The following is a 27,701-nucleotide window of genomic DNA, read 5'->3' as shown; positions in this document are numbered from 1 at the left end:
AATCCCATGAGTTTAAAATGTCTATCTACAGATCAAAAAGTTCAGAAGGATAGGGTGATGATAAAGGAAAGCATTCATTGTTTTTTTTACTATGAACTAATCTCTTCAAAAGCATTTCATTTAATTATGACAACCACCAGAAGAATGATTATTCTCTGTGCCTGCTTCACGGGGGAGGCAAATGGACACAAAGGCACTTGCTCAATAAGTGAGTCAGATACAAGTCTGGATCTGAGTCCATCAACTCTGCATCACACAACAAAGTGATATCTGGAAGGCAGGATTACAAGAGATTTTTATTTTCTTCTTAACGCTTCTCGGTCTTTTCCAGTCTTTTCAAATGAACAATGTCTTCCTTTTACAATAAGCCAATAAGCAATATATTTTTTAAAGAAAACCTTCTGCATATCACTATCTAGCCTAACTAGCAGAGAGAATGCGGGCCTGGTGATCACACCAACCTTGCTTTGAATCTTGGCTCTGACATTTACTCAACCTCCCCAAGTCTTGGCTTATTTATGGGCATATGAAAATGACAATGTATAACCCATTGCCTTGCTGTGGGGATTAATTTAGGAAACATGGAAAGAAAAATAAAGTCCACTGCTGGGAAGGTGGGAGGAGGAGCAGTTACGGTGGTAGAGGAAAGTAAAAAATGAAGAGGAGAAGTGATGGGAGGTGAGGAGGATGCTGCCATGTGCTCTGGGGTGAAGGTGACCACACATTACCCTGTGTTCTTCCTAAAAGCACCAATCTGTATTAACAGGGCAAAAGTGGGAGGACAAGACAGACGCTCTGTGTTTGAAATAGATGAAAAGTGTCAAATCATGTCCTGTTTACAGACCTGCACACAAAAGAAATAATCTGCATAACACAAACAAACTTTGAAAGGAAACAGCAAAAATTTTAAAAGGGTTACATAAGACCAAAGAGACACTAAACTCACATGGGAAATACAAGTTCTTCTCTATTTTACTCATACTCAGCCTCCACATCTCCTCAACCAGGCTATCATATTCCTGTTAGGACACTGGATGCCTGGATAGCATGTTCATAGGTCAGTGGGTGCAGGTGTATCTTCCCTCGAAATCCTGTTCCATTTTGGGGCATGTTTGTGACCTCTGATACTCATCTCAGCTACCTCTTCAGTGATCACTGTCTTGGATTTCCAGGTTCCTATGACAAATACCGCACACTGGTTGGCTTAAGAAGAATTTATTGGTTCACTGTTTGGGAGACCAGAAGTCCAAAATTAAGGCATCAGCAAAGTGATGCTTTCTCCCAGGAGTCTGCAGAGCTCCGGTACTGGCTTGCCACAGTCCTTGGGGTTCCTTGGCTTGTGTCTCTGCCCCCCATCACACAGCAATCTCTCTCTCCTTGTGTCTGCTCATCTCATTTCCACTGACTTCCAGGTTCTGGTTTCTCCATGGTCTACTCTCTCCCACCTTCTGATTTCTTCTCCTTTTAAGGCCTCCAGTAACATGGATTAGGACTCAGTTTACAAACATAATCCAATATCTATTTTTGGAATTAATAACTATGTCAAACTGCTATACAGGGAGATGGAACAAGATGCATCACTGCAAATACACAGTCACGATGGAAGGACAAGGTGTGAAACCAGAAGAGTGCTCCCTTGGAAGCCATTTCATTTGGGGATAGCCTGGTGTGCATTTCGAAGACCACTCTTTTTCTGGCCCACCAAAGCAAGCATGGCTCACTTGATAGCCAAGTATTTCAACATTCTCTGAAAAATTCAGTTATAAGCTGGAGCCCAATATTCAACAGAGAAAATAATAGCATCCCTTTAGCATCAACTCTAGGGCAGCCAGGACTATATTTACAGTCCAACTTGACAGAGTGCAAAGATCTGATGACTGACGTAGGACCACGAGAGCTCTTGGTGAAGCTTCATGGTTTCTGCATCTACTCCACACAACTAACGTTCACTTCATGTCAATTATGAGCGTACAGCAAGTGCACAAGAATGAACAATTTTACTGGATGCATGCTCTGAGCTGTGCCAAGGACCTGATGGGCTGGCTAAACTGCTAGCATTTCCAATCATCTAATCCATTTCCCAAAACTCTGAATTGCACGGTATTTGGGCCTTGGGGAAAAATTTCTCCAAATTTCTTCTGAAACTTCACTTTCCTCCCTTCCCTTCCCCTGCAATTTTCTTTAAAGATCCACCTTACTGGCATCTAACACTTTTCTGACTGAAGTGAATGTGGCTTTTTTACATATTAGACTGTTTAATGGCTGGGCTGGATTTAAATAAATCCAACACTTGGTCTGAAGGCAACAAATTTATCTGCACCAGGTGGCTGCAGCTGCCACCTCACAGTCCATGTGCTGTGCACATAAGCCACTGCTTTGCTGCATCCCAGGAGGCCCATCACATGCATCATTTACGACGTTGGCTAGAGCACGGCACAGGGATGTATGGTGCACCAGAACGTGCCGACAGGATGATTTCTGCAGTCCCAGCAGGTGCAGGACCAGGAACGCACGTACACAAGCTGAGCTGCTCAGGGAAAATGTCTCGCCTGTGGGACCATTTGCAGTTTGGTCCAAACTAAATTTGTCTGCTGTTTTATAGTTGCCAAAGTGGTTTCACATTTAACATTTAGGTTGGCATTGAAAAGCCACCTTGAGCCAAGTAAAAGAACTACATTCAGAGGGCTGATCAAGGTGAAACAGGGAGTCAGTGGCCAAACTGAGAATAACAACTCCAGCCTATTAAAAATAGATTTCATCAGGGTGGTGGTTTAAAAAAATCATGTTCTTAAGTCTAATCCATTCCTGTGGGTATAAACCCTTTGTAAATAGGATCTTTTGATGAGGCTACTTCAGCTGAAGGGTGACCCACCTTATTCAGGATGGGACATAATCCTATTACTGGAGTCCTTCATAAATGGAATGGATAGAGAGAGAGGGGGAGAAAGCCACAGAAGCAAGAAGATGAAATTAATGCAACCTGAAAGAGAAGACAGAGACCATCATATGCCACCATTTGCCTTGGCATGTGATGGGGGAACCAAGGGTCATCAGCAGCAGGTCTTTGGGAAGAGAACATCATCTTGATGATGACTTGACTTGGACATGTTTTTAGCCTCAAACTAATAAATTCCTATGGTTTAAGCCAACCCGTTTTGTGGTATCTGCTTTGAGCAATCTAGAAAACTAAAACAATAAGTCTATTATTATAAATTACATATCATTGTGAGTTTATTCTAAAATACATCACCCCTATCTATTTTTAATTTACCAAGATGAATATAGTTAAACTAGTTAATTTGTCTGCACATGTTATCACAAAAGAAAGTGAACGTCAGTGTGTGTTTTGCATAGATGTCACTTAGATAGCTAGATAATGTTTGAGACTATCTGCTGCTTACACGATTTACAAGGAGAGTTTTAAAATTATTTTACACAAGATGGTGTTGTAAGACATTCCAGGATGCCATTACCCCACAGAATATTTGAGGAACTAGCAATAACTAGCAGAGCTATCTTCCTCAGAATGCCAAAATACTGTTAAGGGGTTGCAGTAACAGGGTGAGTGCCAAATCAAGAAAGTGCAGCTTTTAAAAAGGAGAAACTTGTGGTGCCCTGCCTGGCCCTCACCACCGCCCCACTTCTGGGCATGATATGGAGCCAGTCTGTGCTCCAACTGCAGGTACCTGGCACTACTCTGGTGGGAGCAGAGGAACACCTATGTGCATGCTGGGGTGCCTGCATGTCCCTGCCAATCTGTTGGGCAGAAGCCTGAAAGAAGACTGAACCAGGGAGTCTGTCTCTGGCCCACTCTCCTAGTACTTGCCTTGTAGGCAGAAGCAACTTGTTGACAACTAAAGCAGTGTGAGAAACAATTAAGTATAAGTAGCCCAAGGAGAAATATTACCTGATTTAAGACTTATAATAGACTACCCAAGAAGTCTCATAGGGAGTTAAGGGGGTTTTCAAATTCCTGTAAATGGGAAGTCCTAAGGCCATAAGCAAGCACAAACCCAGGACAAAACCTAAGCTTAGAAAAAACAGAGGATACTTCACTTCACATTACTTTGGGGCTGATCTTGACAAAAGGACTAAACTCTGAAGGAGATTACCAGGCAATGCAGAGCTAATTTTCAAAGACTGTGTAAAGTGTTTGACATATTGGTTTGTTTTTGTTAATTCCTGGCACTCAAGGAAATCTTTGTCATATTACATGTTGGATGCAAACTGAAGGAAGAGACAACTCAGGGGCCAAATACCAGATTTAATACTTTAAAATATAAATGTTCAAACATGAAGCAAAAGATGAAAAGACAAACAAAGAGGAAATGATGGCCCATCCAAAGGAACAAGATAAAAATCCAGAAGCCATCAATGAAGAAGACAGACTTTGGACACAAAAGACAAAGAAATTTTAAAAATCACCCTCAACATGCTTAGGGAGATAAATGAAAATACAGAGAAGGAACTAAAGGATATCAAGAAAACGATGAATAAACAATATGATAATCTCAGTAAAGAGAAATTTTAAAAAGGAACCAAACAGAAAAACTGACAGGACAACTTCTCTAGATGGTTTCAACAGCAGATTGGATCTTGCAGAAGAAAGAATCAATGAACTCAAAGACAAGGCAATTGAAGTGATTCAGGCTGAACAGTAGAAGGAACACAGCATGAAAAAAGTGAATAGAGACAAATAAACCTGTGGGACACCATCAAATGTACCAATATACACATTATGGGGACCCCAGAAGGAGAATTAGAGAAAGAGGCAGAAGGAATATTCAAAGAAATAAGGCAGAAAACTTCCTTAATTAATTCCCCAAATTAACAAAGCAAATGTATGTGAACATTCAAGAGCCTAACAAAATCAAACAGGATGAAATAAAATAGAATCAAGGCAGAAAACTTCCCCAAATTAACAAAGCAAATGTATGTGAACATTCAAGAGCCTAACAAAACAAAACAGGATGAAATAAAATAGAACCATGCCCTGAAAAACTCAAAATGGATCGAAGACCTAAATATAATGACCAAACCTATAAAACTCCTACTAGAAAGCATCTTCACAACTTTGTATTAGGGAATGGTTTTTTTAGCTTTTATACCAAAAGCTAAAGCAACAAAAGAAAAAAAGGATAATGGGACTTCATCAAAATTATAAACTTGTATATGAAAGGACTTTATCATGAAAATAAAAAGACAAGCTATAGAACAGGAGAAAATATTTAGAAACCACATACCTGATAAGGGCTTAATATCCAGAATACAAAAAGAACACCTGTAACTCAACAACAAAAGATAAATAACTCAATTTAAAAAATAGGCAAAAGATGACATTTCTACAAGGAAGCTATGCATGTGGCCAAAAAGCTCATGAAAAGATCCTCAACATCATCAGTCATTAGGGAAATGCAAATCAAAACCATAATGAGAATCCAATTCATATCCAATAGAATGGTTGCTATTAAAAATGGAAAATAAATGGCAGAGAGGACATGGAGAAATAGGAATAATCACCCATTGCTGTAAGTGCAAAATGGTAAAGCTACTGTGGAAAACAACTTGGCAGTTTTCAGAAAGTTAAGAATAGAATTCTTATATGACCTAGTTATCCACCCAAAAGAATTGAAAATAGGGACTTGAACAGATATTTTCACACTGATGTTCACGCCAATATTATTCACAATTACCAAAAGACGGATGCAACCCAAGTGTTCATCAATAGACAAAGAGATAAACAAAATGTGTTATATACATACAATGGAATATTATCCAACTCTAAAAAGGAATGAAGTCCTGATACATGCAACAACATGGATCATACTTGAAGACATCATGTTGAGTGAAGCAAGCCATGCAGAAAAGAACACATATTGTATGATCTCACTGAAATGAAATCATTAGAACAAGCAAACTCAGAAAAAGAGTCAGAAGCTAGAATATAGGTTACCAGGTGCTGAAGTGGGGGCAAGGAATAGTAATTTAATGCTTTATTTGGTACAGAGTTTCAGTTTAGGGTGATGGAAAAGTTTTAATAATGGATGGTGGTGATGATAGCACAACACTGTGAAAGTAATTAACACCACTGAGCTACATATTTGAATATGGTTAAAGGAGAAATTTCAGGTTTCCCCTTTTGCATGTTACTAGAATTAAAAACAACAACAAAGACAACACAGGACAGTATAACACAAACATTGGGTCCAAATCTAAATGATAGAATACAGTTAACAGTATAATTATCATAATATTGTTTTATCAAATGTAACAAAGCTACCACACTAATGCAAAGTGTTAATAATAGGGAAAACGGGGGTAGGGAAGTAGGAAGGCATGTAAGAACTCTGCCTCTTCTGCTTGATTTTTCTGAAAACCTATAACTTCTCTAATTAAAATTTTAAAACATTTGGTTGGACAAAGTAGCCAATGAAATTGAAAACAATTAACAATTCTCTTCAACTTTCAGAAGAGGAATAATTGGGAAAAGGAGATTGAAGGAATAGATTATCTCCTTCATGGTAATCCAGTCATTCAATTAATTAAGCATCCTCCATGTGCCAGGCATGTGCTGGGTGTCAGGGAGAAAGTGAGGGCAAGTAGAGAGCAAAGTGAGCCCCCAGAGCTTCCAGTCTTTGAAGGACACAGGGATCAAGCAAATGATCACAAAAGAAACGTAGATTATAGTCAATGAGAGGCAAGGTAGGCCACACTGTGGGAGAGGACTAGAGGATGTCCAGTCAAATTCGGTTTCAGGGATCCCAAAAGAGCTGAGCTCTGTGGGTAAGGAGGCAGGACCCGGACCCAGGGGTGGAGGAGAGCAGAAGGAAGAGTGGCCCAGGTCAAAAAAACACATGGAAAGCACGGCCCTCCAGGGGCAGGAGGAGAGCAGTGGAGAGGCAGTTCCAGACAGCGAGGTGGAGAGGGCAGGAGGTGAGGGGGAGATGGGCAGGGAGGGGAGCCTAGCAGGCCCCAGGCAGGAATCATTAGTCATTAGCATATCTTAAAAGGCACACAGCACTTCAGGCAGGAATGGCAGTCTTGGTCAGATGGAGGGTCTGAGAGTTTGCCTTTGAAAAGATCCTTCTTGCGAGTGCCGAGTGCCGGAGAAAAGTTGGAGGGCAAGGATAGAAGCCAATTTAAAGTTTACTGTAGGAATGCAGGAAAGACTTGAAAGTGAGTACTATGTTAGAGGCAGAATTAACAGGACTAAAGGTAGATTGTATAGGTCCATGAGGGAAAGAGGCAACATCAAACTCTTGGACTGCAGGGTGAATGAGGTGTTGTGGACCGAACAGGGAAGGCCACAATCCAACAAGGTTTGGGTGGAGGATCATGAGTTTTGTTGGTTTCAAACTTGTTGAATTTGAGGTTTTAAGACACCCAAGTAGTGATGTCATATAGACAATTTTATTTAAATGAGAAGTTCATTATTTTGGGGAATAATAGCTGACATTTACTGAGAGTTTAATAAAGGATTTAGGTGTCAACTCATTTATTCCTCCTATGCCAAAGATTCTAGTAGTATCCCCATTTATATAGGAAGCAACCGAGACTCTGAGAAGCAACCTGCCTGGGATTGTGCACATAGTAAGTAGATGAACCTGGGTTTGAACTCACACACCCTTAATCAACATGCACTATTTTTAAAACTGCCAATGGAAGAAAAAAATATAATCTAGATTACATACAATTATAGGATTTTATTTCAACACCCCTTGAAGGCAAACTATCTGTGTGTTCCTGACCTTCTTATCCATACTCTCCTGTATATTTATCTTCATAAATACTTATCTTCCTGAGCAGGATATAAAGTTTTAAATAGATATTACTAAACCACAAAGTAGATAATTTGTCATTTCACAGAAGTACCACAATTTTTAATAAAAACGGGTCCCAATTTATAGACAAGTGAACTGAGGCTCAGCACAGCTACCTGCAGTCATGCAATGAGTGGCATGGCCAGGATAAGGTCCAAGGTCATGTTGACCTGAGCCTGGGTTCCTTTCCTTCAGGTTCCACCAGACTAGACATTTAGATTGGACATGCTACACCAAACTGCAGCTTTAGCATTTTCATCATTGGAATCCTTTTCTGTCCCATCTCTTCTTCAAAGAGACTATTTTTCACCCGTCTTTGGCAAGAAATGTTGGTCCTGCAACCATTCTTTGTAGGAGCATTTTGGAAGGTTGAGGGGAGATCTAAAAATAATTGCCCTCTTCCCCCCCCACCTCCGCCCCCCCCCCCGAAGTTTTGAGCTATGAGGGAAGACAGAAGGGCCAGTAGATGAAAGACCAAATAGCTCCTCTGTTATTGGTCAAGTTGATGTTGGCAAATGTAGTTCATGCCTGTGGATAAGAGGCCATATCCTAGCACCAGATCCTTCTACACATATGCACACACACTTGAAGAATTAGATAAACCCATCTAGTCTTAGGCAGCCCTGGACGACAGAGAGGGAGCCTGTCCTTTTATCACTTACAGCATAGAGGAGCTGAGGCCAGGATGAGATGGGGATGGGGAGGGAAGGAAAGGACAGAGGGGGGAGAAGGGGGACAGAGAGGGCAGAGAGGGGAGAGAGAGGGCAGAGTTGGAAGAGGGGGCAGAGGGAGAGAGGATAGCAGAGAGGCCAGGCTGGGTTATATATCCTTGGGACCTCCTTCCACACTCTTGAAGCAGTAAGTTGTTCTGGTTCTTACCCGATAAAGAGTGAGGGAGGGAGGGAGAGGGGCTGGGAGGGCGGCTCTTCAGGACAACCATTCTGGTGAAAAGAAGCCTGTGGAATGGAAAAGCAGCATTCCCCCTGACCAGCATGTTCAGATGGTTGCTGCTATGAAAGATCAAACTGCCCTGACTAATTTAAATAGGGAGAAAACATCTTTTAAAGCTGAATTTTTAGCAATTTACGAAACAACAGAAAACTCAATTCCATGTCAGTTCTCATTTTCACCTCGATCCTCGCAGACACATTTCTGCAAAATATGAAATCTTGATTATGGCATTTTCAAACTTCTGTTAGTTGATCTTTAGTGAACACTTAGCTGTAGGCAGCCCAAAGTGTTTTTTCAGATTTTCTTTTAAGCTCGTCCTCACTGGACTTTTCTCCAGGCAATAGATGGAACTTAATACATTGGAAGACACTTGAAGGCATAAATGCGAAGTGAATTTACAGCCTCTGGTGTTTTTTGTTTTTTAAAATTTCAACACAAAGACTCTATTTTTTTACACGATTCTAATGCTTCTCTGTTAAGCACATTTTTGGCTGTATTAGCAGCAGTGAACTCTGGATGACATCTGCACATTATCATCCCGGTGGACAAGCTGAATTCAGATGCAGGAAGTGGTGGGAGCAGCATGATGCGGTGAGCAAAAGTGCTAAACTAGGGCTGTGCAGAGGCAGCCGCTTGGGTTGTCCCTCTGGGTGTCCTGTCTCATCTGTCCAGGGAGCCATGGGGGCTGATGGCCACGGCAGGCATCCTCTTCTGGCTAAATGAAAATGCAATGATCAATCACAGCGGCTGCCCTGCAGAAATACTTACGGATTTCACAGTTTGCCCCCACCCAGCCATGCGGGCAGTGGCAGGTATAGCCATTGGGCTGGTCCAGGCAGGTTCCGGCATGATGGCAGGGGTTACTGTCACATTCATTTATGTCAATGTCGCACTCCTCACCTAGGGAGAGAAAGTAGCAATGATACAGCTGCACAAAGATCCAAGCTTCAGGGTCATGATCTCCAGCCATGGAGCTCAATTTGCTGTTTGTAATCAAGTGCAGAATTCTCACAAAAGTCAAGACAAGGAATCTTTTATTTAAGTAAAACCAAGGGGGAAAAAAAGAAACGGTGTTGGTGAAAGAACCTCCGTTAGTCTAGTTAACTAGACTGATTTCCATGTTGGAACACATCTACCGAGAAAAATCAAACTTGGGTTCCTGTTTTTACTACAGAGTCTATTTTATTATGGGTTTCTTCAGCCGAATTGTACCTGTTTTTCTGAGATGCCATAAAGTCGAAAACTCACAGTTTATGGTATTTTGTGGCCAAGTGTTTGAGTGCGCAAGGTTGGACGCTTGAAAATGTCACTATTCTCTGCATAGTTCTAGGGCAGAGCTATGTGCATAGCCTGAATCGATTATGCAAACTGACTTCACTTTCCAAATCCCTGTCTGCTTCCAGGGGGAATGGAACTGCTCAGGGAAAGAGTCACTCCCACTCACCCCTGTAAGGAGAGACAGTTTTAAAGTCTGGGGATGAGATGATATTTTAAATAATCTTCCCAGGGAAGTGGTAGCCAAGGGAAGTTCACATCCACCCAGGTCTGTCCTTCCCCTAAAATGAAGAATGCATTCTCAGGTTGTGTGATCTCCCAACGCTGCCTAGACCCAGTTTTCCAGGGAGTTCTTGACCCCCTCAGAGAGAGCCTGGTTTAAAGTTACGCACCAGAAAGGGGACGATGTCACGTGATTCAGGCACCAACTTGAAGGAAATGGCTTGTGAATGAAAATTCCAGAAGCAAGGCCCTCTTCAAGTGATTTTACCCATTATTATGAATCAATACAAAATGGATGTGCTTCTTAAATTTAAAAGCATCTTATTAAAATATGAATACAAGATTCTTCACATCTAGATAATCTCTCTGAAAAGTGTGAAAATGAGAAAAAGAAAATTTTAAAATGCCCCCATTTGCTTAAATGTAGGATTAAATACTAAAATCCCCAGCCCTGCTGTAGTCATAGGCTAAAGCAAACAAGTAAAATATTTTGTCCATTCTCAAAAAACAATATTTCAGTCTTCACTGAGATAATTACTTCCAGGTTTATTTAATTAGCATTGAAGTCCTTTCTGTCTGCTATTGGTTTATCTCATGTTTCCAAAACCACCTCATGCTACACACAGACCATTTTAAAGGAAAAATTTCACACTAAAATATTCGCCTGTATCATGTCACCCTCTTTCCCAACCTGATACGTGACTATTTTACTTTTAAAGTAAAATCTGCCCAACACAACATTTACAACTTCTAGGTCCTACTAGGCTGATTATAATTCAGTAGTGTCTAAGTGAATTTGTTTCCTTCTGTAAGTATGGTCATTTAAGTCAATGGAAAAGACATGAAATTGATTGCCTCTTACAAACCTATTTCAAAGGTTGTCTTTCTATTACTGGGGCAATCACTCTGAGTGGAAAAGGGCATAGACTAAGCTATTACAAATGGCATTACATGGTAGACCAGTTGAAGAGACACAGAAGCAAGAACGTGCTGAGAAATGTTAAAAAGATGAAATCAAAGACCCTAACAGATGTATATATCAATATTACTCTCTAACCATTTAGGAACACAACTTAATAAAGGTATTCACTAAAACAAGAGCTTTCTTTAGCTTACAGTCTGAACACTGCAAATTCCTCAAAAAAAAAAAAAAAAAAAGGATGTCATTATCCCTGCAGCAGTTGCTACAGAAATGGCCTGCCTTTCCCCTCCTACTACACAGGAGAAAATTCTGAAGTCCCACTCTGGTCCACAAAGTCTAATGTCAATGCTGTCTCCTCTAATTTCCTAAATCCTGGGCCACCCAGATACAATGGTCCAGAATCCATCCAGTCCTGCTCTGATCCAGAGCTTTCCGAGGGAGGTAATTGTCAAAGTCAGGGCCCAGGGCAACCCTAATGTGTGCATTGGTTCTTGGATCTGTAAGAGGCTCAAATAAAGCCAGGGGAAGTCCAAGAACCTTAGGATGATCTGTTCTTGGAACCTACTGGTTTGGAAGGATTTGGTAGAAATAGAGGATGGTAGGGGAAAATAGAATAAATTCTTTCTGTAGATGCTTAGCAAATATCTAAGACCTAGAATTCCAACTACTAGGGCACAAAGAGAATAGCAAACCTATCCCAGTCTGGGTTTCACCACCAGAGTGTTCTTAGAGCTGCCAAGTTAAGGTATAAACTCCATGCCAGTCAGGGGCCCAATTAGCCAGCAGCTATTTTCCCAATTATGTGCTCTGGCAGAGCCCTGCATGGATGAGCAGTTCTCATTCTCCTTCAAATTTATTCTAATGGCTTATTTTACAGACTAACACTCCTCCACTTCTAGTTAAGTCAGCTTGAGACCTCCCATCATTTCCCCTACTGGTATTGGGCATATAGGGAGACCTATGATGGAGCCAACCAGGGAAATCTTCAACCAGAAGACTTCTAAAGAGTCTTCTCTACCCTAGTGTGATCGTGCTTTCTGCCAACAGTCCTAGGCAAAGTATTTGAAGATTTATAATGAATTATGGAGCGCAAGGTTAGTTTCAATCATGTTTTTCCCTACTGAGAACACTATATTTTGTATGTAGTTCTTCAGACCTCTAACACTCCATTTCCATTCCATATGCATTCTAACTTATTTTATTAGAAGAGCTCTTAGTTTATGGAATTATCTTTCTTCATGAATAGTTGCCTTAATAAATCTTTATGCTTTTGCTGGCTTGAGCTAATTGGCTTTCTAGTTGACTTTCTAGGTGACTTTTTAAAAAATTTGAGTTGAAGAAAACTCAATTACTTTTAACTTATATTGTGCTGGAATACCATTTAGGAAGAGAATACAAAATGAAATTTCTATTTAACTAAGGATGGAAATCAAGGTATGAACTTTAAATCTCTTATGATTTCTTTTCCATCTACTACTTTCTAAGAGTCAATAGGTATAGTACTCATATTTGGTAGTACTTATACAAATTTACAAGTGTACTATTTAGTTCAGCATCCCTTCCTCAAGTAAATTAGAAATGCAAAAAGACAAAAAAAAGTCCAAAATCATACTGTGGTTAGTAAATTCTTGGGTTAATAAAGCGCACACTGAATGATATCAATGGTAATTACTAGAATCATAATACCTAGGATTTAATGCATGCCAACTAAATGACAGGCAACAGACAGGGAGCTTTAACTACAACATCTTTAAACTTCACAGGATTTCATTCCAGATGAAATGAATACAAAAATTTGTTGGAACTTCTTTGACCATGGTAGAGTAACTGGATCCAGTCTTCCCTTCCCATTGTAAACAACTAGAAAATTGGACAAAATAAGTGAAAAGACACTTTTCAGACATAGACAACAGCAGTGTACAACTGTAATTGCTGAGAGAAGGGAACTCAAACAGCTGAGCCCCATGATCATCCTGGCTTTCTGCCTAGAGCCAATTTAGAGCACAATGGATTCACTGAATTGAGGAGACAAAGATTGGAGTTCGCTGAGGCCAAGGTGGCCGTAATTTATTTGGAAATAAAGAAGAGATAGCCACTCAGAAAAAGAGCAATAGAAATAGGCTGCAGCACCTTGTGTTTGTTGCTGAATACTAAGTTGTGCATGAGTAAGATAAATCATGAGGTTTGGCAAAAAAATATTGGAAGCTTAGAGATGTTTCTCAAAGCATTCAGAGGACTGAGAATTATTTGAGTTCTGACAAGCCAGAGTTGAAATACTGCACTGATCACCCAACTCCCACAGGAGCTTCTAGATATAAAAACTATGATATCTAAAATGAAAACAAAAATCACTGAGTGGTCTTAATAGTAGATTAGACACTGCAGAAGAAATATCAGTAAATTAAAAAGCAGAGCAATAGAATCTATACAAATTGAAATTCAGAAATAAAAATAATATTTTTAAATATAGAACACAGACTCAGTGACCAGTGGGACAATATTAAGCAGACTAACATATATGTAGAGTCCCAGAAAATAGGGTGGGGTTAGGAAAAGGAGGGAAAACAGAAAATAATATCACAAGAATAATGGCCAAACCTTTTCCAAATTTGATGAAAATTATAAACTCACACATCCAAGAATCAAAACAAATCCAAGCAGGAAAAAACAAAAGAAAACCACACCAAGGTACATATAGTATATTTGTTAAAAACCAGTGTTAAAGGAAAAATATTAAAAACAGCCTGAGAGAGATGTCTGCCTCCAGAAATAAGTAGTAAACATAGTTTCCCTTGCTAAGTTCAGGTTAAAAACTCTGGACATTATTTTTTTTTTAAAAAGATGAGACTGAAAGTTTGAAAGAAGAAGGTAGACTGGCTAGGGAACCTGGAACCCAAGAATGACAATGTGGTGATGAGTTTCCTGGATTTTCTCTTTGCTTTATATATTGATATTGTAGACATGGAGCTGAAGAAGCTGACAAGCCCCAAACAGCAATGGGCACAGAAGCACAAGAGCCTCAATGAAAACGTTCTCTCTCTAGCCAAAGGAACAGGATAGGGAAGCCTAGCAAGACAAAGAAACTGCTCTATGCCAGGCAAACACCACAAAAATAACCTGTAGTTCTGCTCTACCCACACCAGCATAGATGGAGTGGGGAACTGAGATTTCCACTCTTGTCAGGCTGTAACAGAGTGCCCCAATATCCCTGCCAAACTGGTGTCAGAGAAGGCTGAGTAGAAAGTCAGGACTTTCATCCCCATCAAATGGTAACAACCACCAGCCATGCCATGGGAGTGGGGGCAGCAGTAATGAATTGCCCCTTCTCCTCCACACTGTGGTGCTCTCAGAGTAAGTCTAGTTAAGAGTCAGAACTTTTAATACCACCCAGCAATAATGAAGACAATCCCCCACCATGACACTAGTTGAGGCCACATGGGGAGCAACAACAAGACAGTTTTACCCCTCTCAGCCAGGGAGGACTGAACCAGAACTCCATCCCTGGCCCAGCATATTAAGTGGGAAACCTGAACTTCTACTCCCTTTTGGGCAGTAATTAGGTAACCCTCATACTTCCCTGCCAGAGTGGCATCAGGAAAAAAAAAAAAGCTAAAACAGAGGATTTAAATAAGATCTAGATTCTCATAACATAATATTAAAAATGTCCAGGTTTCAATCCAAAATCACTCACCACACCAGAACCAAAAGAATTTCAAAAGTATTGAAAACAATCAGTTCCTGCCAACACTGAGATGACAGAAATGTTCAAGGGAGCTGAGTAATCTCTATGTGCATATTGGAGAGTCTGTGTGCCCCTGTCGATTTATCAGGTGGCAGCTTGAAAGCCTGAACCAGGAACTTTGTTTCTGTATAGCTCTTCCAACAGTTGCCTTGCAGCAGAAGTATGTGGACTGCTAAAGCAGTGCAAGAAACTACATTAAAATGCCCTGGGGCAAAGGATTACCTGATTTAAGTCATACAATAGGATACCTTTGAGTAAATGAAGGCATTCAAATTCCTGTAAATAGGGGAATTCCTAAGGCCATAAGCAAGCACAAACCCAGGACAAAACCCAGGCTCCAAAAAGAAAGGGAAGAGGAAGGGGTAAGATGGCAGCAGACCAAGGAGCTCCAAGAATCAGCTTGTCCTACAATGCAGTTAGTAATCAATCAGAGCTATCTAAATCACCTGTTTGGGTACCCAGAAGAATAGGACAGCATCCTGCAAAATCCTTGGAACAATGGAAGGAGATTGTCCACATGCAGTGAGAATTCATGAGTAAAGAACTCCATGCCACAGAGACAGGTGCCCATCTGCCACTGGTAGTGCAAGACACCTCAGGAGTTATTCCCTGGGTTGGAGTTGGAAGCTCCATTTCCCAAAAACAGGGAAGGAAGAGATGGTCAGGCACCGAATTCTGCTTCTGATTAGTAACTCCGGTTGGCTAAAAGTCCAGTCCTAAGAACAGCTAAAGTTTGAACCAATCCAAGGTGGAAAGAAGTTGATAGCTGCCATTTTAACCCTTCTCTGACATAAGAGGAAGCAGGACTGAATGAAATTCTCCAGGCACCTACAGATAGTCTTGGCGAACACAGCTTGTATTACTGCACATGATGAGGCTCTGTCCCCACTCCTGGCAGTGGAGAAAGGTGGAAGGAGTTTCATTGGTTCCTGGGACAACCTGGGCAGCTTCAAGCTCCATGGCTTACAATACCAACCACATCCTCAGTGCCTACTCCACAAGCATGAAGGGAGAAAGGACAAGGGACAGATGAAAAAGAGCTGAAAAAATTCCAATTGGCTAAGCATGAGCCACTACAAAGTTCCAAATTAAGTTGAACCAAGTATCAAAGATCAGTGAGCTTGAATATAGGGCCTCTGAAAGCAAACACACAAAAGAACCAATCAAACAGAAAGCCGTAGGCTAAAGAGAGAAACTGAGCCCAAATCAAGACCACCAAGTAAATCACATGCTGAGATACCAACAAAAAATTACAGTCAATACCAAGAAACAGAAAGATATGGCCCAGTCAAAAAAACAAACTAAGCCTCAAGATAACAAAGGAGTTGAGACAACTAATCACAGATGTTCAAACAAATCTCCTTAATAAATTCAATGGGAAGGCTAAAGAGATTAGAGATATTAAGATGACACTGATCCCAAAGAAGAATTTGAAAACATATATACAGAAAAATAGCAGATCTTATGGGGGAAAAAAGGCAAAATAAATGAAAAAAATATGCTGGAGGCATATAACAGCAAATTTGAAGAGGCAGAAGCAGGAGCAGTGAGCTTGAATACAGGGCCTCCAAAAGCAAACACAAAAAGAAGAGATAAAGAATGGAAAAAATTTAACAGGGTCTCAAGGAACTAAATGATGACAAGAGATGTACAAACATATGTGTCATGGGTGTCCCAGAAAGAGATGGGAAGAAAAAAGGGGCAAAAGGAATATTTCAGGAAATAATGGTAGAAAATTTTCCAACCATATTGAAGGACACAGATATTTGTGTTCAAGAAGCACAATGTACTCTCATCTGAATAAATCTGAATAGACCTACTCTGAGACACATACTAATTCAAATGCCAGAGATAAAAAGAGAATCCTGAGAGCAGCAAGAGAAAAGTAATTCATTACATATAAGGGATGTCCAATAAGATTAAGTGCTGATTTCTCATCAGAAACCATGAAGGCAATAAGGCAGTGGTATGATATATTTAAGATACTGAAAGAGAAAAACTGCCAACCAAGAATTTTATATCTGGCAAAATGAGGGTTTAGAATATCCACAGATAAACAGAAACTGAGAGAGTCTGTATCCAAAGACTGGCTATGCAAGAAATACTAAAGGGCATACTACAATCTGAAAAGAAAATACAGGAGAGAGAGGCTTGGAAGAGTCTAGAAATGGAGAATATATCAGTAAAAGTAAACAAAAGTGTAAAAAGAATGGTGAAAATAAGATATGACAGATAAAACCCAAAGGTCAAATGGGTGAAGTAAGAACTGCCTTTACAGTAATAACATTAAATGCTAAAGGATTAACCTCGCCAATCAAAAGACAGACTGGCAGAATGAATAGGAAAATATAAGCCATCTACATGCTTCTTAAAGAGACTCAACTTAGACCCAAAGACACCAATAGATTGAAAGTGAAAGGCTGGAAAAATATGTGCCATGCATGCAGTAACTAACAAAAAACTGGAGTAGCTATACCTATCAGATGAAATAGACTTTTATAGTAAAGCTGTTAAAGGGCCAATTCACCAAGAAGAAATAACAAGCATAAATGTATATGCACCTAACCATGATGCCCCAAATTATATGAGGCAAAATATATACTGGCAAAACTATATCTGGAGACTTCAATATACTACTTTCATAACTGGATAGAACATCTGGGCAGAGGATCAAAAAAGAAACAGAGAGCTTGAATAATATAATAAATTAACTAAACCTAATAAATATATAGAATACTGTACCCCCAAATAGCAGGATATACATTTTTTTCAAGTGTTCATGGATCTTTCTCCAGGATAGACCATTTGTTGGGTCACAAGACAAGTCTCAATAAATTTAAAAAGAGTGAAGTTATATAAGTACCTTCTCTGATGATAATGGAATAAAGCCAGAAATCAACAACAGGCAGAAAAGGGGGAAATTCGCAAATATATAGAGATTAAACAACACACTCTTAAGTAATCAGTGGGTAAAGAAGAAATTGTAAGAGAAATCAGTAAATACTTTGAGATGAATGAAAATGAGAACACAACATATCAGAACCTATGAGACAAAGCAAAGGCAGTGGTGAGAAGAAAATTTATAGCCCTCAATACTTACATTAAAAAAGAACTAAAATCAATAACCTAATAACACAGATGGAATAACTAGAAAACGAACAATAAACTGATCCTGAAACAAGCAGAAGGAATGAAATTACAAAGATCAGAGTAGAAGTAAATGAAATTGAGGGAAAAAAAACATACACACAAGAGAGAAGTAAAACCAAAAGTTGGTTCTTCAAGATCAACAAAATTGACAAATCCTTAGCTAGACTGACAAAGAGGGAAGATGGACATAAATAAAATCAGAAATGAAAATGAGGACATTCTTACTGGTCCCATAGAACTAAAAGAGATCATAACAGGATACTATAAAGAAGTATATACCAACAAACTAGATAATGTAGAAGAAATGGACAAAGTCCTATAAACATGAAAACAACCTTTACTGACCCTAGAGAAACAGAAGACCTCAACAAACAAATCACAAATAAAGAGATTGAAGCAACTCTCCAAAATGAAAAGCCCAGGACCACATGGTTTCACAGGTGAATTCTACCAATCATTCAAAGAAGATTTAATACCATTCTTTCAAATTTTCCTGAAAAATTAGACAGGAAGGAAAGCCAGCAAGCTCTATCTATGAAGCCAATATCACCCTAATACCAAAGCCAAATAAATACCTATAAAAAAGTAACAGACCCATGCCCTTAATGAATACAGAAGCAAAAATCCTCAACAAAATACACACTAATCGAATCTAACAACACATTAAATGAATTATTTATCATGAGGAAGTGGGTTTTATACCAAGCATGCAAGGGAGGTTCAACAGTCAAAAATCAATTAGCATAAGACATCACATTAATAAGTCAAAGAAGAAAAACCACATGATCATCTCAATAGATTCATAAAAGGCATTTGACAAATACAGCATCCTTGTTGATAGGAACACTGTGAAAGATAGGATTTGAAGGAAACTTCTTCAATGTGATGAAGGGAATATATGAAAAAAACCATAGTTAACATTATAGTCAAAGTTGAAAGACAAAAAGCTTTCCTACTGAAACAAGATAAGGATGTCCACTGTCAACACTACTGTTCAATATAGTACTAGAGGTTCTAGCTAGATCAAACAGGCAAGAAAAAGAAATAAAAGGCATTCAAATTGGAAAAAAAGAAGTAAAACTTTCACTATTAATAGATGTTATGACCATATACCTAGAAAAGTCCTGAAAAATCTACAACTAAGCCACTGGACTAAAAACATGTCCAGCAAAGTGGCAGGATACAAGGTTAATATTCAAAAATCAGTAGCGTTCCTATACATTTAGTAATGAGCAATCTGAGAAGGAAGCCAGGAAAACTTCCATTTACAACAGCAACTGAAATAATCAAATATTTAGGAATAAATTTAATCAAGGACTTTTAAAGCAAGTGTATTCAGAAAAATACAATACATTGATAAAATATCAAAGAAGACTTAAGTGGAAGAACATTCTGTATTCATGAATTGGAAGATGAAATATCATTAAGATGTCAATTCTACAAAATTAAAATACAGATTCAAGGCATTTTATCCCAATAAAATGTCCAACAGACTTTTTTAAAGAAATAAGAAACCTGATTATCAAATTTATTTAAAAGGGTAAGGGCCTTTGAATAGCCAAAAATACCTTTAAAAAGAAGAAAGAAGTTAGAAGACTCTCTTAAATCATATTACCTAGATACAGTGGTAAAAACAGCATGGTACTGGGAAGTGGATTTGGTTCAACTGATAGAGCATCCGCCTACCACATGGGAGATCCAGGGTTCAAACCCAGGGCCTCCTGACCCGTGTGGTGAGCTGGCCCATGTGCAGTGCTGATTCCCACAAGGAATGCCGTGCCATGCATGGTGTCCCCCGCAGAGGGGAGCTGCACGTGCAAGGACTGCACCCCGTAAGGAGAGCCGCCCCTCACAAAAAAAGTGCAGCCTGCCCAGGAGTGGTGCTGCACACACAGAGAGCTGACACAGCAAGATAACACAAGAAGAGACACAGATTCCCAGTGCCGCTCATAAGAATGCAAGCAGACACAGAAGAACACACAGCAAATGGACACAGAGAGCAGACAACAGGGGTGGGGGGAAGGGGAGAGAAATAAATAAAAAATAAATATATTTTTTTAAAAAAACAGCCTGGTGCTGGTATAAAGATAGTTTTACTACTGGAACCAAATTGATGGTTCAAAAACAGACCCTCACATCTATGGTCAAGTGATTTTTGACAAGCCTGTCAAACCCACCCAGGGCAGAACAGTCTATTCAACAAATGGTGCTGGGAGAACTGGATAGCCATAGCCAAAAGAAAGAAAGAAGACCCCTATTTCATACCTTATACAAAAATTAACTCAAAATGGATCAAAGTCCTAAATATAAAAGCTAGAACCATAAAACTTCCAGAAGAAAATGAAGGGAAGCATATTCCACCAAGACCTGGTAGAAGATGGTGGTTTCTTAAACCTTACACCAAAAACATCAGCAATGTAAGAAAAAATGGATAAGTTGAACCTCCTTAAACTTAAACACTTTTGTGCTTCAAAGGACTTTGTCAAGAAGTCAAACGGCAGCCCACCAAATGGGAAAAAATATTTGGAAACCACCAATTCAATAAGGGTTTGATTTCCATGCTATATAAAGAGATCATACAACTCAACAATAAAAGGTAAAGCAATCCAATTTAAAAAGGAGCAAAAGACTTAAATAGACATTTGTCCCAAAAGGACATACAATGGCAAAAAAGCACATGAAAAAAATGTTCAATGTCACTAGCTATTATTAGGGAAATGCAAATTCAAACTACAATGACATATTATCTCACACCTCATAGAATAGCCAATATATTTTTTTAAATCACAGAAAACAATAAGTTTCAGAGAGAATGGAAAAGATAGGAACACTCCTTTACTGTTATTAGGAATGGAGAATGGTGCATCCTCTGTGGAAGGCAGTTTAGCGGTTCCTTGGAAGCTAAATATAGACCTGCCATATGATCTGGCAATCCCCCTCCTAGTAATATATCCAGAAGAACCTAAAATAGTGACATAAAAAGATATTTGCAGACTGATATTCACAATGGCATTATTCAGAATTGCCAAAAGATGGAAACAACCCAAGCATCCCATCAATTGATAAATGGGTATACAAAAATGTGATATATACATATGATGGAACACAAAGTTGCCGTAAGAAGAAAGGAAATGGGAACACATGATAACATGGATGAGTCTTGAGAACATGATGCTGAGTGAAATAAGCCAGACACAAAAGGACAAATATTGTATGTTCTTAGTAATATAAATTAAATATGAAGACTAAACCATGGAGTTAAAACCGATAGTATAGTTTACTAGGTGATAGGATGATAGCTGAGAAGGGATACTGATGCTTAATGTAAAATGTTTAATCAGACTGACTTTAGGGATGTACATATCAATTGAAAGCAAGCTAGAGAATAATCTAGGGACTGGAAAACAGTGAACCTGGAGGTGGATGAGGATTGTGGTTGATAATATAAATATAAGAATATTCTTTTATGAACTGGAATAAATAAACATCATTATTACAAATGGTACAAAGATGGTGATGCATGAGAAAAATACAACTAATGTAACTTATGGACTATACTTAAGAGCAATATTGTAATATCCTTGCATCAATGACAAGAAGTTCCTATATCAATGCTAAGGATCAATAATAGTGGGGTATGAGATATTTTCCTTTTGGACTAAGGAAAACACACAAAAATTTACTGAGGCGATGACTGCACAACTCTGATGAAAGTGAAAGCCACCAAGGGTAGAGTTTAGATAGACTGTACAAGGCATGGGACTGTATTACACAGTGAACCATGTGGTGGATGATGAGCTGTGGCTAGCAGTACAAATTTGAGAGTGTTCTCTCATGAACTATAACAAATGTACAATACTAATACATGGTGTTAATAATAGGGAGTGTAAGGAAAAATATACCAAATGTAAGCAATGGACCATTATTATTAGTAATAATCATATGGTGTTCTTTTCTAATTTGTAATAAATGTTGTACTACAATGCAAGGTGCTGGTGGAGGGGCGATGTATGAGAATTCTGCACATTATGCATGATTGTTTTATAAATTCACAACTTCTTTAAAAAAACATACATATTAAAAAATAAAAGAGGACCCTGCACTTCAAATTCACCTTAGCTGATGTTCATGATAAGAGGGTTTATCTTTGAAGGAAAGTACCAGCCAAGGCAGAGCCAATGCAAAGACTGTGAAAGGTATTTGATGCATTGGTTTATCTTTGTTAGCTCCTGAAACTCAAGGAAATCTCTGTCCTTTCATTAGCAGGATACAAATTTAAGGAACAGACAGCTCAAGGAATAAATCTCAGACTTAATGTTTTAAAATGTTAAAATGCACAGTGTGCAACAAAGGATAATAAGACAAAGAAATAGGAAATGGCAGACCATCCAAGAGAACAAGATTAAAATACAGAAACTATTGATGAAGAAAACCAGAATTTAGACATACCAGACAGAGACATTTAAAAAATGATTCTCAGTATGCTTAAGGAGAAAAAAGAAAACACAGAAAAGTAACTAAAGGATATCAGGAAAATGATGAATGAATAATATGAGAAATTCAGGAAAGACATAGGAATTTTGAAAAGGAACCAAACAAAAATTTTGGAATTGAAGACCACAAAAACTGAAATTAAAAATTACTAGAGGTTTCAACAGCAGTTTGGAGCTGGCAAAAGAAAGAATTAGTATACTCAAAGACAAGAAAATTGAAAGAATTCAGGCTGAGGAGCAGAAAGAAAAAAGAATGTTAAAAAGTGAACAGAGCTTAAGAACCTATGGGACACCATAAAGCATATCAATATATGGATATGAAGCCCCAAAAGGAGGAGAGAGAGAGAAAGGGGCAGAAAGAATATTCAAAGAAATGATAGAAACCTTCTCAATTTAACAAACATGAAGATGCACATTCAAGAGCCCAATAAACCCAAAATAGAATAATCTTAAGGAGAACTATGACCAGATACACAGACAGTCAAGCTGTCAAATGCCAAGGACAAGGGCAGTGTTCTGAAAACTGTAATACAAAAGTAATCTGTTATGTATGAGGAAATGCTAATAATATTAAGTGCTGATTTCCCCTCAGAAACCATGGAGGCAAAAGAGTGGGATGAAATATTAAAAGTCCTGAAAGAAAACAGTTAACAACTAAGAATTTTATATCTGTTGAAACTGTCTTTCAGAAATGAGGGGGGAAATTAAGATATCCCCAGATAAATAAAAGGTGCTTGTAGACCTGTCCAGTGGTAAAGACAGCTCTTCAGACTCAAAGGAAAGGTCACTATATAGTAGACAGACCAGCATAAAGAAAGCTTTCCAGTAAAGGTAACCATAAAGGTAATTACTAATGCCAGTAATATTGTATAGTATTGTATTTTTGGTATATTACTCCACTTTTTACTTCTTATAGAATCTATAATGCAAGTGCATAAAAAAGTAATTTTTAAAAACCTATGATTTTAGACATGGAAGGTATGAAAATATAATTTGTGACAAACATATAAGACTGAGGGTCAGGGTGTATTGTATGTGTATGCTATTGAATTTAAGTTGGTATCAAGTCAAATGTGAATGCTACAGATATAGGATATTAAATTTAAGCTATAGGGTAACCACCAAAAATTATGAAAAATATATACAGAAGGAAATGAGAAGGTATTCAAAATAGTATACAAATTTAGTAAATATGAAAGCATGCATTAACAGAAGAATTGGTAAAAACAAACAAACAAAAAAACAAGACATTAAGACTTAGAAAAATCTGGTAGCAAAATGGAACAAAAATGTCCTGCATTTTGAATAAAAAGAAAAATTTGAAGAACTCATATTTTCTGATTTTAAAGCTATTACAAAGCTGCAATAACCAAAAGAACATGGTACTGACAACAAAGACAGGCATATAGATCAATGGAATCAAACTGAGAGTTCAGAAATAAACCCTCACATCCATGGCAAATCATATGTTGGCAAACTGATTTTTGACAAGGTTGCCAAGTCCACTCACGGGGAAAGAATAGTTTCTTTAACAACTGATGCTGGGAAAACTGGATATCCACATGTGAAAGAATGGAGATGGACCTGTACTTCAAACCATACACAAAAATTTATCAAAACGGATCAAAGACCTAAATTAAAAAACCAAAACCATAAAAGTCCTACTAGGAAAAACAGGAAAGCATCTTCAGGACTCTGTGTTAGGCAACAGTTTCTTAGACTTTATACCAAAAGCATAAGCAACAAAAGAAAAACATAAATAGGACTTCATCAAAATTAAAAACTTTTGTTCATCAAAGAAATCCATCATGAAAGAAAAAGGCAGCCTACAAAATAGGAGAAAATATTTGGAAACCACATATCTGATAAAAGTTTATTATCCAAAATAAATAAGGCAATCCTACAACTCAATAACAAAAAGACAACCCAATATAAAAATGGGCAAAAGACTTGAATAGACATTTTTCCAAAGAAGATATACAAATGGCCAACAAGTGCATGAAAAGATGCTCAATATCATTAGCCATCAGGGAAATCCAAACTAAAACCATAATTAGACACCATTTCACACCCACTAGAATGGCTACTAATGAAAAATTGCAAATAACAAGTGTTGATGAGAATGTGGAGAAACAAGAATGCTTGTTCATTTTTAGTGGAATATAAAATGGTACAGCCACTGGGGAAAATAGTTTGGCAGTTCCTCAGAAAATTAAGTATAGAATTTCATATGACCTGGCAATCCCATTTCTAGGTATATACCCAAAAGATTTGGAAGCAGGGACTCAAATAGATATTTACATATTGAGGTTCACAGCAGCATTCTTCTCAATTTCCAAAAGTGTCCATTAATAGACAAACAGGTAAACAAAATGTGGTATATGCACACAATGGAATATCATTCAGCCATGTATTTATACATGTGACAATATGGATGAACCTTGAAGATACTGTGTTGTGTGAAATAGGCCAGATGGAAAAGGACAAATATTGTATGAGCTCCCTAATATGAAATAATTAGAATAAACAAATTCATAGACCCAGAAACTAGAATGTAGCTTACCAGAGGTTGGAATGGACATAGGGAATAGGGAATGAGTGCTTAATTGGTAGAGAGTTTTTGTTTGGGGTGATAGAAATGTTTTGGTAATGGATGGTGATGAATGGTAGCACAACATTGTAAATGTAATTGACACTGCTCAATGATATATTTGAATTTGATTAAAAGGGGAAATTTCAGGTTGTATAAATGCTACTAGAGTAAAAATTAGAATACAACCAAAGCATAGGACTATAACACAGTAAAACCCTAATGAAAACTATGAACTATAGTTATAGTAAAATTATAATAATGTTTCATTAATTGTAACAAAGATACCACACTAATGCAAATAGTAATAGAGAAAACCTCATGTGTGGTGGGCTTATGGGAACTTTGTGTTTTTCCCCTGATTTTTCTATAAATCTACAACTTCTTTAATAAAAAAATATCAAAATATTTTAAGAAATAATGATCAACTTTCACACAAATTTGGTGAAAAACATTAACATACAGATGTATAAAGCTCAACAAACCTAATAGGTTAAAGACAAAAGAAAAAGAAAACAAACGAAGAAAAAACATACACAAAAAAACACACCTTTAGACATAGGATAGCTCAGTGTTTCTCATCCAGGGGAGATTTTTGACTGCTAGGGGACATCTGGCAATGTCTGGAGACTTCTTGTTTGTCAATACTGAGGGGCTTGGGAAGCAGACTTGGCCCAGTGGTTAGGGCGCCCGTCTACCACATAGGAGGTCCGCAGTTCAAACCCTGGGCTTCCTTGAACCGGGTGGAGCTGGCCCACGCACAGTGCTGATGAACGCAAGGAGTACTGTGCCATGCAGGGGTGTCCCCCGCATAGGGGAGCCCCATGTGCAAGGAGTGCACCCCGTAGGGAGAGCCATCCAGCACGAAAGAAAGTGCAGCCTGCCCAGGAGTGGCGCCACACACACACAGAGCTGATGCAGGAAGATGACACAACAAAAAGAAATGCAGATTCCTGTGCCAATGACAACAACAGAAGTGGACAAAGAAGAACACGCAGCAAACAGACACAGAGAACAGACAACTGGGGCGAGGGAAGGGGAAGGAGAGAGAAATCAATCAATCAATCTTTAAAAAAAGATACTAAGGGGCTGCTATTGGAATCTAGTGGGTAAAGAAATGCTGCAAAGCATTTTACAATGTAAAAGACAGCGCACCACAACAAATAATTATGTACCTTCAAATGTCAACAGTGCTGAGATTAAGAAACCCTGTCATAGTCAAAATGTTGAGAAGATTTTGAAAGCAGAAAAAACAAATTCAGGCACAGATGGGCTTAGAGTGATTTCTATCAAACATTTAAGGAAGAAATAATGCCAATCCTACATAAACTCTATCTGGAAAAACCAACTCATTTTGTAAAGCCAGTATTATCTTAATACCAAACCAAAGACCATACAAGGTAAGAAAACTACAGATCAATATTCCTCATTGAACATAAATTCCAAAATCCTCAGCAAAATACTGGCAAATAGAATCCAGCAGTATGTAAAAAAGATAATCCAAATTGGCCAAATGGAGTTTATTCCAGGAACCCAAGTTGAAGTTATTAAAAGCTCAATCAATGTAGTTCACTATGTAAAGAATGGAAAAGAGAATAATGGAGAATAACCATATAATTATCTCATTAGATGCAGGAAAAGCATTAGACAATAGTGATTCATGGCAAAAACTCACACCCATCTAGGAATAAAAGGGAGCTTCCTCAACCTGATAAATGGAATCTGCAAAAAACAAAACAAACAAACAAAAAAGCACTACAAACATAGGAACATAGCACTTAATGGTGGAAGACTAAAAGCTTTCCACTAAGATCAGGATTTCTAATCACTTCTAATCAGCAAGGTACTGATGATCCTAGTCAATGCAATAAGGCAAAAACAGAAGGGGGGAAGAAAGAGGATATGACTAAAAATGGAGGAAAAGGAGAAGAAGGACAAAGAAGGGGGAGAGAGGTAATAAAAAAGGTGAAGAATGAGAGGTGGAGAAGAAATAAATTCATACAGACTAAAAAAGGAAGAAGTAAAACTGCTTTTATTTAGATGACATGATTATATATGTAGAAAGTCCTAAATCCTAAGGAGTCCATGACAACTTTAATATAACTAATAAGTGAAATTAGCAGTCACGGGATGCAAGTTCAACAAAAAAATTAAGTGTACTTCCATATAGTAGCAACAAACTGGAAGATGAAATATTTAAAAATGCATCAAAACCTGAAACACTAATGGATTCTTTTAATTAAATATATGCACAACCTGAATACTAAAACTGTAAAACATTGCTGAAATAAATCAAAAGACACCTAAATAAATGGAGAGATATAACATATCCATGGATCATATATGATTAAGACAGCAACTTTTCCTAAATTAAAACCAATAAAAATTCCCAACATTTTTAACTGCTAAGGTGAGACTAAAATCTATATGAAAATGTAAAGAACCTAGAAGAGTCCATACAATTTCAAAGAAGAAAAACAAAGTTTGAGGATTTATACTACTTAATTTCAAGACTTAAAAAATCACAGACACCAAG

At 38.1% G+C, this 27,701-nt stretch overlaps 1 protein-coding gene across 1 annotated transcript in view; it reads right to left on the bottom strand.

The window, feature by feature from the left end:
* Nucleotides 1-27,701, bottom strand: part of DNER (delta/notch like EGF repeat containing) — a 379,425-nt gene that overhangs the window by 8,816 nt on the left and 342,908 nt on the right. Inside the window, exon 11 of the mRNA XM_058299983.1 lies at nt 9,540-9,671. Coding sequence (XP_058155966.1) covers nt 9,540-9,671 — 132 coding nt within the window. The remainder of the gene's footprint in view (nt 1-9,539; nt 9,672-27,701) is intronic.

Source organism: Dasypus novemcinctus, chromosome 7 (genome assembly GCF_030445035.2).
Source record: "Dasypus novemcinctus isolate mDasNov1 chromosome 7, mDasNov1.1.hap2, whole genome shotgun sequence".
Lineage (NCBI taxonomy): Eukaryota > Metazoa > Chordata > Mammalia > Cingulata > Dasypodidae > Dasypus > Dasypus novemcinctus.
Note: the sequence above shows the minus strand (reverse complement) of the source record. Positions and strands in the feature narration are given on the sequence as shown.